This window comes from Glossina fuscipes, unplaced genomic scaffold (genome assembly GCF_014805625.2).
Source record: "Glossina fuscipes isolate IAEA_lab_2018 unplaced genomic scaffold, Yale_Gfus_2 115, whole genome shotgun sequence".
In the NCBI taxonomy this organism is placed as follows: domain Eukaryota; kingdom Metazoa; phylum Arthropoda; class Insecta; order Diptera; family Glossinidae; genus Glossina; species Glossina fuscipes.
The window spans coordinates 2,296,743-2,308,117 of record NW_023998458.1 but is presented as its reverse complement, the minus strand read 5'-3'; the positions used below and the strand labels follow the sequence as shown (position 1 = coordinate 2,308,117).

Sequence of the window (11,375 nt, the reverse complement as noted above, 5' to 3'; positions counted from 1 at the left end):
CAAAAAACATAAGAAATGTTATTTATCTAATTTATGTTTACACCGATGAACACTTTTTATTTTATATGATTTGCAATTTTGGCTTGTACCATGAAATGAAAAACAAGCAGTAAAGGCCATTTATTTTAAAGTCGAAATTGTTCTATTAGAGAGTTAAAACGGCTTCTTTCCAAATTATAGATTAGTGAGTACACAAAAAGGCTTTCGACAGTGTCACAAAATTTAAGCAGTTTATGAAGATTAACAAAATTGTTATTTTTTATAAGCTTGTGCTTTTATTTACGTGGTATGATTTCGTTATTTTTGGATCTAAAACCATGTGGTAACGCAGCTGCCCATTTGGGACTTTTTAATCCCAATTCTCACAAAGATCCTGATTATACTCCAACTTTTATTATCAAATACCTTACATTTATTTAACTTATTAAATGATATATATCCTAATAAACTTTTTTTTAATAAAATAAAATTCGTTCTTGTGTTTTTGTAGTTGAATGCATTATTCAGTGGGAAATAAAAGAAGGGAAAATTAAACATTCCTGTATATAAGTTTAAACTTAAAAATTTTTTGCGACTCTTTATAAACATTCACATAATTCCCAGGTTAAGACGCTTTTATAATTCCTTACGCTTCTTGCTTATTTGAGTTTCTCCTTACGAACTACCACGGACTTCATGTGCACACTGAGCCTTTTTTATTATGACGTAGGAAATCATCTATTATTGGCTTGCTGAACATTCGAGAGAAGAGAACAACAGTGAAGTAATTAAATAAATCCTAAATTGAAAATAAATGTTTTGTTAGTTTTTCATTGTCTACATATATAAATACAAACTACGAAAAAGATTCTTTTTTTTTTGAATATGGAGTTAGAGCTAGAAAACTCTTTCACTTACGCTCTAAAGTAACAAAATTCGAAATTCGCTCATTTACTTCTCCTCTAAGGTAACAAAACTCGAAGTTCGCTCATTATAATTTGATAATAAACCTGAGCACGACCAAGATGTTGTTTATAAATTGATAATAAACCTGGGCACGTCCAAATTTTCATTGTATTCAGAAATGTTGATGAGCGCCCATCGGAAATTTAGTTCTCGGTTTGTTTTTTCTTATTCATCAACGATTTGAATTTAGGTAGCTTTTTACTTACAAATGGCATAGGTACTTGCTTTAACTGAGGGGCAGAATTAATCTTGCCAAGAAATAGTACTGTTGTCAAATGTTATGTCTGACATTTTTACATTAAAGATTATCATTCTATCCCAAAATAATAGGCTTCATGTACTCGCATGACATTTTGGATAATCAACTTACGAAGTCTCTGTTGTAGCAGTATAAACCCGTGTTAATGCACACTCTAACGAGCAGTGATTCTTCAGAAATTGCTAAATGTGCCGTTGATCTGATTTTAAAGAGGCTCCATGGTGATGAAACGGTGACGTTATGTCGATATGAGCGCACTAACGATTATTTCTATACATTATACAGCTATTTCTCCTTTCGAATTTCAACGGAACGCATTCTCTCTATTAAATTACGTAAGCACAATTCAACCACCTTACGACCATACGTTTCCGGCAGTAATGATACGGTGGCTGATTGGTGAATGTATTTGCCGCGATACCGGCACCACGAAACAATGGATCCTCAAAGTCACTACCCTTCAGATATTTGTTCAGTATAGCGAAAATCTCCGAGTTCAGTACTTGAAAGCGTCTCATATGGTCTACCATACGTTTAAGTTTCTGCATAATTTTAATAAAAATTAGATATAAATAATTCAATAAGTATGGAAAATTAAGTAACTATTAAAAGATTAAGACTTCCAATCCGTTTAACGTCTTCATCTCATCGGCACGCTGCACTCTTAAGATAACAAAAGTCCAAAACTTCCAAACGCGTTTGTGATGCACATAAAGCTATTAAAACTTTCTTGTTTTATTTTCAATGTTTTGCGCTATTGATTACTATCACTGTTATCTCGATTAGCGGGGTTAATGGCATTTGCAAAGCATTCATTACTAACAACTTGTTCATCTTCATGTTCATGCTCCATAACACTTTGTACCTCTTTAGGCTCCTTTTCTAGTTTGTAAATTTGCATCTATTCAGGAATTGCCTTTAGCCACACGAATTGAAGTCTCAAAAACGTTTCGCAACATCTGACATGCCCGCAGTAAATCTGAAGCAGAAGCAGTCTTACGAATATTGTCGATTGTCGCATTATAACAGCAACCCGATATCTTCCGTAGTTTAAAGGTAACTTCCTAATATTCCTTCCTAAAATTATTAATAATTCAATAAAATTTTAAAATTATTGCCACAGCACCTTTCTTTTTGTAAAATGCTTCTTAATGAGTTCAAGTTGAGCGTACACATCCGTGCATCCTGAATTAGTTTTGGGTACTTTCATTTCTTTGGATTGTCAAGCATAAATACGCAACGTAGAACAATAAATCAAATTAACAAATCTCTCCCTCCATTTGCGATAAACCGGTAGGTTCTAATCCCGAAGTTTCATGTTGAATGTTGGAAAGTCTCTTCATTGATTTTCAAAAGGCGCAAATAATTTACTCATTTATATCTGATGTATCGATACGAATTTTTAAAACGCCGAAGTTGAAATTTTATTTCTTAATAAATTCTTAAAGTAAAAAATAGAGGGTAATAAATTAGTAGTAACATATTCAGCGCGTCTAATAGAATTTGCAATATATGAAGTCATTAAAGTAATGCATTGACTTGCATTAAGTTGTTGGTGTACCATCAATCGTTTGTTAACAACTTTTTTCATAAATTATTTCTGAATCGGAAGCTGTATCAGCTAAGACAAATTCTATTATTTTCAACCACTCTTGGTGACAATAATCCACCGATTTGGCTCGCATAAAAAATGTAGTTTTGATTAAAAGCGTTTTCAGGCAAAGTCTAATATGCCCCAAAATTCTCGTATTTCCATAAATTTGTAAAATTTTTAAAATACTTTTACCAAAGCTTGATAATTGGAAATATTTATAATATTGTCGACTTCAACTATTAATTTCAGAATAACACATAATTTCCCGCCACGAAAAATTCTTCTCGCTCTTTTACAATTTTTTATAAATTAAATTTTGAAGTGTTTTGCAACTGAAAAGCCGCTTTTGGCACTGAAAATAAGCTATTACAGCGGCTGATCTTCCTACTTCATTTTTAACCTTTCATAAATATAAATCAAAAAAAAAATCAAGAAGTATCCCATCAGCTTTATGATACTCTGCATGGCGTGCATCACCAAGTGCTGCTACCCTATCGCCAAGAGGCGGCTGATAAATATATTTTTCCGATCCTCTGAACTCTCAAAACTTGAGGAATTGACGCGCGGACGCATGTCTCGACTACACATTTTTTTATTATAAATTTGACAATATTTTTGATAAAATAAACTTAATACTTCACATACTCACATCCTTGCATCGATATTTGCGACGAAGGGAGATGTCAATCTTTCTTATGTGGAGGTTTTATGTCAAATGAAACTTGTTCTTTATTACAACAATGGCTGAACGATCGGTGCGACACAATATGCGCTCAGCAGTGAAGCACCAAAACGAGGAACTGTCTTCCACTTTATGGTTGCCGTCAGACCTCCTTGGAAAGGCAATTGTAACGAATGGTCATAGAAAATTTGTCATTCTTCCAGCAGCTGAGCAAATCAGGTCTGCTTTTAATAATATGGCTCTTAAATAAAGGACTGTCACCTAATATGGTACCAGATAATTGTGGCGAAAACGCGATTTTCATGCAAAAAGAGCTTTTATTTAATGATACAATTTTGTCCATCACATATATTCCCAGTGAAGCAATATGGGTAATTCGAAAACTCATCTTTTGGCAACTAAAGGATGGAATTAAAAAAATTGAGCTTACCAAAAGTAAGCACAGTTTCTTCTTAATGGCTTCGAGATTTCATAAACGTCAATAAATAAATAAATATATCTATGAGAATTTTTGTTTACGGACTTCAAAGAATTTTCTACAAAGGTTTTGTTTTTGTCGATGTTTAAAAACCTCATCTGCATGGATAAACGTGCAGTTACGTGATGGGAAATTTAAATCATCATCGGTAACAATCAACGAACAAACGATAGGCATATGACTAATAACGACTTTTCTGAAAACTAAGGTTCTTTTTAATTCAATTCAATGAATTTTTTAAATTTTTAATAGACGATTAAAATACCGTTTTTATTTTTAATTTCGATAATTATCGTATTATTTTGAAAGCTCGATAAATGGTAAATGGTAAATCGTGAATATTTATTTCTGTTGGCAGTACCACGGAGAAATTAGTTCACTCACCTGAAAGAGAAAAAAATTGAAAGAATATTATTCCACATTGAAAAATTCAATAAAAAATTTTTCGTATTTTCCTATTAAATAGGGAAAGACAACAGTTAATTTATTACCAAGAATTTGAGTTAATTTAACAGTATTTTTAATTTTTGTTGATTTTTTTAATAAATGTGTAAATAATGAAAACAAAAGTTCAATACAAAGTCAACGCTATCGCAGTGTAAAGTGAAAAAGGGAAAGGCTGCAAGCTGAATATAATAAAATCGAAGAAGAAAATCTGTTCAAATTGGCGACAATTGATTAAACAATGTTTTTGAAAAATCATTTAGTGAAGCTAAAGGATTCAAGTACTGAGAAAAGAACAGATAAATAAGTTGTAGGTGAAACCAGTGCATAAAAATGCTGCTTAACATTAACAACAACGTAGCACCGAGGGAGAAGATGTTGAAAGAGACCTGCGGCAAGCATAATAGCATGTCTTCACAGTGTGGAATGCAGCGAGGTGCGTTCACATTATTCAATGCGAAATATAGGCGAAAATGTTTGATGTTAATGTTCATGATGCTGGTGCACGCTGGATTCAATGATTTGACACGAGTATCGGGCACAGGCTATAATTGCACAGCTCATGGCGGTGTTTGTCAAAATGAAGGTCAATGCAAAGAGGATACATGTTTATGTGCTGATGGATGGCAAGGACCCGAATGCCAATTTTGTGGCGGTAAAGTGAGGTATCTTTACCTATTGTGTATTAAAGCCCACATATATTGCTTTTGTAAACAAATATTTGTATTTCGTTAACAACAGAGACTTTTAATAGAAATTTGATTAGAATGAAAACTTACTAAAGTCTTCTTTATTTTATTTAGGATGTATCATTCAACCGGTACCATCCACGATGGTTGGGGTAATTATTCTGTAAGTGTTAAGTGCAGCTGGTTAATTGACACACGACATTTACACTGGAGTCGCAAACATAATAGTAAGCCTCCCACAATTCGGATGCACTTACGTGAGTTCGCCACAGAGTGCGGTTGGGATCATTTATACATATACGACGGCGACAGTGTAGACTCGTCACTTTTAGCCGTATTCAGGTACTTTCTGTTTGTTCTAATCCTTGGTTTAGTTTACTTAAGTGATTTGTTTTCAGCGGACTTATGTATAGAGGCAATTTTTCCATACGCAGTGTACCTCAAGTCATAGCCCGTTCGGGTACAGCATTATTGCACTTTTTTAGCGACGATGCTTACAATATGTCTGGTTTTAACTTATCATATCGTATGGACGTTTGTCCAAGCGATACGGATGAACTAGAATGTTCAGGCCACGGTAAATGTGACGGTGGCTTTTGTATCTGTGATCCTTTCTTTAGAGGAGAAGCTTGTAATATAGCTACTTGTCCTAACGATTGCACCGCGAATGAGGGGCACGGTGTATGCAGCATTGAAAAAGAAAGGTAATTTCCTGTAAACGTTAGAGGCATGTCACCATTGCTAACTGTAGATATTTTATTTTAGTTGCATTTGTAAAAAAGAATACGGAGGCAATGATTGCGGTCAACTAAAAGCCCATGGCATATGGTCAAATATTAACCCAAAACAGTCGCTGCCACCACCGGGAACTGCTTCACACGCCTCTGCAGTTTGGCGGGACACTTTGTACATCATCGGCGGCGAATCCTATGGTCGTGGAGAATTTATGACAACATACGACTTTAACGGCAATGTCTGGGAGACTGTGCACATTGAAAAAGGTAGTAGTGTGCCGCATCGTCGCTATGGTATGTCTACAGTCATGTATGGCGACAAAATTTTCATGTATGGTGGTGTGGTAAAGGGAGTAGGCATTTCAAATGAATTGTGGGCTTTTGATGTATCGGCCAAAATGTGGGAAAATATAACAGTAAAAGCTGAACCTTGTAACACAACTGCAACACCATATGCCATGTGCGGCCCTTTGCGCATTTCCGGCCACACAGCCACTTTAGTACCCGGATTTGGCGACAAGTATAGCTATCCATATATGGTGTCGATATTTGGACATTCCCCACAATATGGTTATTTGAATACAGTGCAAGAGTTCAATTTCGGAACACGCGAATGGAAAATTGTTGATACGTACGGTTTTGTTGTAAAGGGTGGTTTCGGACATAGTGCCGCTTATGATTTTCTTTCCGAGAAAATTTATGTTTATGGTGGCATCGTTTCGGAAACAGAATCAAGCCAAGTGCTAAGCTCAAAACTGTACGCATACTCGCCATCAACACGGATTTGGTCTCTGTTGTCATCAGCACCCTCCGCTCGCCTTTTGCACTCAGCGAATTTTGTGAATCCGGGTTTGATGATAGTATTTGGCGGTAATACTCATAATGATACCTCGCAAAGCTATGGAGCCAAGTGTTACAGCCAAGATTTGCTAGTTTATGATGTATTCTGTGATTCGTGGCATATGCAGGATATGCCTGCGCATCTGCAAGCTGACTTGGCCAGGTTTGTTTAATTGCTGTTTTAATACCTATGTAATACAATTTTTTCCTTTAAAGATTTGGCCATAGTTCAGTGGTGTTTGAGGATGCTCTTTATATATATGGAGGTTTTAATGGGCAATTGTTAAATGATATACTTCGCTTTGAACCAGGGTTTTGCGCTTCCTATACCAAGCAAGAAAAGTGTACCAACGCTAGGCCCGGCATTAAATGTATTTGGGATGTTCAGAAAATGCGTTGCATCCCTATTACGGAAGTAAAGCGTTCTGCCATTTATGCTCGCGAACAGTACGATTTTTACGCCTGCCCGTCGAAGAGTCGTCTAACAATGACATCTGAATTATTAAACGACGTGACACGTTGCCATGAACTAAATAATTGTCCCTCGTGTGTTTCTAACTCGTTTGGCTGTACTTATTGTGGCAGTGGCGTCTGCACAAAGGAGCGATGTCGAGAAATCACCTCGGTTACTTCGGTGTTCTATGAAGCCACTACACAGCATCAGCAACAAAATCAAGAATCAAAACCACAGTTTGTTGTGGCCGCCAGTACACCACCATTAAACGTCAAACAATTGGAAAGCTGCCCAGGAACAGAGAATTTCCTCGCAATAGCAATATGCGAGCAACTACACAGCTGTCACGCTTGTTCAGCTAACACAGCGTGTATTTGGGAGCCAGAACATAATAGATGTCGCCCATATGTATCGAGCAATAGTTTAAACATACGTTTGGTGGAGGAAATAATCTGCCCTCCGTCTTGCGCCACTCTGAATACCTGCTACAATTGCACCGATGACGATTGCATCTGGTGTCAAAACGAACAAAGGTGTGTGGATCGCAATGCCTACACCGCAAGTTTTCCATATGGTCAATGCCGCGAATGGACTACGCATACTTCCAAATGCCGCACGACTCCTACTAGATTTAGTACAAATGCTACGGTAGTTTCTAGTGCACAATGTGGTTTCTACAACAGTTGTACACAATGCTTGGACGATCCGGCTTGTGGATGGTGTGACGATGGTTCTCAAACAGGTCTAGGGACTTGTGTTGAGGGGGGCGCTTTAAAACCCTATGATCTAAGCGAATGCCCTCTAAAACAGTGGTTCTTCACTTCATGTCCTCGTTGCAATTGTAACGGGCACTCACGTTGTCTTGATTCTATACATTGTGAACAACCCTGTTCTAATTTAACATCCGGTAGCCACTGTGAGAAATGCAGTCATGGCTATTGGGGTAATCCTATCAACGGCGGTCAATGTCAAAAATGCGAATGCAATAGTCAGGGCGATGTCTGCCATCCAGACACCGGTAAATGTTATTGTAATACCAAAGGTATAGTGGGCGATCACTGCGAGAAATGCGATTCGCAAAACCACTACCACGGTGATCCCATCAAATCGTCGTGTTATTATGAGCTGGCCATTGACTATCAGTTTACATTTAATCTTTCGAAAAAGGAGGACCGTCACTTTCGACAAATCAATTTTAGAAATTCTCCCGTTAAGCCAGAAATTGATGCGGATTTTACCATAACGTGCAGTGTTCCAGCCAAAATGGACATTTCAGTTGCACGATCGGGGTCTAAAGCCGAAAATATCTTCCGAAGTATTAATTGCTCAACATTTCGTCATCGCTTCGCGAAAACGGAATATATTTTTGGTAACTCGCCAGAAGACAATAGTTCATTGACAACGTTTTATGTGATGGTGCACGATTTTCAGCCACCCATTTGGATACAAATAGCTTTTTCCCAGTATCCAAAGCTCAATTTACAGCAATTTTTTATAACCTTCTCCACTTGCTTCCTTTTGTTGTTATTAATGGCTGCCATATTGTGGAAAATTAAACAGAAATACGATATGTTTCGCCGTCGGCAAAGGCTGTTTGTAGAAATGGAACAAATGGCCAGTCGACCGTTTTCCCAAGTGAGTTTAGTACTTAAGAGAGACAATATGGAAAGAGAGAAGACATATAAAATATGACAGACTAATATGATAGAAAGACCGAGAGGTGAGAAAAATAAGTATAAAAATTAAACCAAAGTTTACTTTCAGGTATTGGTGGAAATGGAGAACCGTGAGAGCATTGACCTGACACAGACGATGGAGGGCATAACTAACGTGAATAAAAAACGCAAAAAGGTAATAATAACTTATTGAAATCTGTCAAGCAAACGATTTTTTAAATAATCACTTTAAAGGATTGTCCAAGTCCAATAGCTTTAGAGCCTTGCAGCGGTAACCGCGCTGCTGTTTTATCACTTCTAGTCCGTTTACCCACAGGTAATAAATTGGAATTCTTTCCGCATTACGTTCACTTATTGTTACTTGCTTTTAAGGAGGATTACAGCATGCTCCTGCCGGTCAATCAGCTGGCCTAGCAGTAGCCAGTGCTTTAGTAACACTAGGTAATCCAAGACGTCCATCAATAGAGCACTCGAAAGAGCCAAAAACAAAACGAAAACAAAGCCAACATCCTGACAGTTGTACATAATAATGCGAGAGAGTGTTTTTTTTTTTTTTAATTATTATTAATTAATTATTAATATTACTATATATTAATTACGGTTTTATGTAGAATACTTAGATTATGTAACAAACAAGAAACAGAAAAACTACAAAAAAAAAAAAAGTTTAAAAAAAATGTAACTTATTTTGTTAATAGTATCAAAATGAAGACGACGCAAAAAGCAGAAAAGATAAATGTGCGACATTATTGTATTAAGTGATAACGACATCAGTAACAACAACAACAACAACAAGAAAATTGTCATATTTAATATTATACACACAACATATTATCTAAAAGAGTAAATAAATTAAATTTAATTACACACAGAGATTACAGCAAAATGTAACAAAAACGACGGCAAAGCAACCAACAAACATTGCATACAAAATGTATAGCATAGTTACAGAGAAAAGAAGTATAAAAAAAAAAGAAAGTTTAAAAATCTAAACAAATTTGATGCAAATCGAAAGCTATATAATAAGCAACAACAACAACAACAGCAACAACAAATATAAATGACTTTTATGATTCCAAAACTGTATATATATATATGTGTTTTTATTACATCTTTTCATTCAAGAACAATTTCAGATTTCTTTCGGTTTTCTTCTTTTGTATAATTAAAAACGAAACGTTGAAGTATCTTTTTATATTATCTTCTATGGGAGAGAAAAAGTAGAAGAAGCGGATTGAAGAAAAAATCATTGAACCGTTATTTAGTTTCCTGCATACAAAAAGAGAAGCTAGTGTTTTTTCTATTTTTTTTTTTCTCTCTCTCTTTTTGATATAACACTCGCGTAAATAAACCATTGTATGCCATCACAGCTCCTATGGTTTCGAATCGTATTTTTTATTGCTTAACTTAAGCAATGCATTGAGGCGTGAGTAATCCATCGAAACGAATAGAAAAAAAAGGGTAATGCAATTAAAACTTCCAAAAAATAATTAAATATATATATGTATATTGTATAAATAATATACAATAGCGTACGCCAAGTCCACAGTTAGACAATTGATATTACGTATACTGTACAAATTTTATGCTTTGCTTTTACTACTGTGACTGCCACAAATGCGCATAGGGAATATACTTATTATGCGTGCATATCTGATCTCTGCGAAATCGTAATTGAATGAATTTTTAACAGCGGAAAGTTGGGATAGAGTGGAAACTGCATTAAAGACGGTACTGTAGGCAAAGTTTTAATTAGACTGACAGAGTAACCTTTCATTTTATTAATTATGACGATTATGCATGTTTGTATCCATGATTTCAGACATGTCCTCCACGAAAAACTTATTATCTGGGCAACTGCCAGATGGAAGGATAGAAGCGAACTGCTTTCTATTTTTCAATTCAATATGGCAATCATCAAGTTTCCTGAGTTGCGATACATTTTTTCACGAGCAAAAAGTATAAAACTTAGTTAATAGAAGGCGGTAATAAAAACGTATTTGGCGCTTGAAGAAATTCTGTCAAATGCATATTATTTTATTACCGTATATGAGTCAGAAGATTTCAAACCGATCTGAAAGATTTATATTACGAATAGTTCTGAAAACGTATTACCTGCACTAGTCGCAACTATCCATCTCATTTGACAACTGTAACTTTCATATATATATTCCGAAATAATTAATTGTCCCTTTTTTTTATTAGTACCTGCTACGAGATGCTTTGACATTTATAATACGTTCACATTCACTTATGTCCATCTGGCGAATATCTTTGTAGTGTTGAAAATATAGTTAAATATGTCGCGGATGATTATATTTTGGCAAAGACTTTTGCTCAAGCATGATATGGGGTACTTTTTATATTTGACAGAGTATCCGAACCGCAGACAATAGGTTTTATAAATGCGAACGATTTTCAATCCTTCATCGGCAATTAGACGTGGATGGAGAATCCTAATGATAATTCATATTTATTTCAACTAGATCAACGTGAAACTTTGCCAGAGCGAAGTGAACAAAAAGTATGACTTGAATAATTACAAACATTTTAATCCTTTAAACCTTTCTGTCATGAATA

The 11,375-nt window shown here is 35.6% G+C and overlaps 1 protein-coding gene across 1 annotated transcript; it reads left to right on the top strand.

The window, feature by feature from the left end:
• Positions 1–4,442: 4,442 nt before the first annotated feature.
• LOC119640122 (attractin-like protein 1) lies at positions 4,443–9,848 on the top strand. Its single transcript, XM_038037957.1, has 8 exons — positions 4,443–5,067; positions 5,206–5,433; positions 5,490–5,795; positions 5,857–6,828; positions 6,882–8,754; positions 8,884–8,970; positions 9,030–9,111; positions 9,168–9,848. The coding sequence occupies exons 1-8, from the start codon at positions 4,736–4,738 to the stop codon at positions 9,320–9,322; spliced, it is 4,035 nt and encodes a 1,344-aa protein (XP_037893885.1). The 5' UTR covers positions 4,443–4,735; the 3' UTR covers positions 9,323–9,848.
• Positions 9,849–11,375: the final 1,527 nt, after the last annotated feature.

What these genes read in the sequence shown, in the direction of transcription:
- LOC119640122 (XM_038037957.1), top strand. Translation starts at nt 4,736, where the DNA reads ATGCTGCTTAACATTAACAACAACGTAGCACCGAGGGAGAAGATGTTG. An exon ending in TTTTGTGGCGGTAAAGTGAG is followed by an intron (nt 5,068 to 5,205) that starts GTATCTTTACCT and finishes TATTTTATTTAG; the next exon opens with GATGTATCATTCAACCGGTA. An exon ending in CTGCAAGCTGACTTGGCCAG is followed by an intron (nt 6,829 to 6,881) that starts GTTTGTTTAATT and finishes TTTCCTTTAAAG; the next exon opens with ATTTGGCCATAGTTCAGTGG.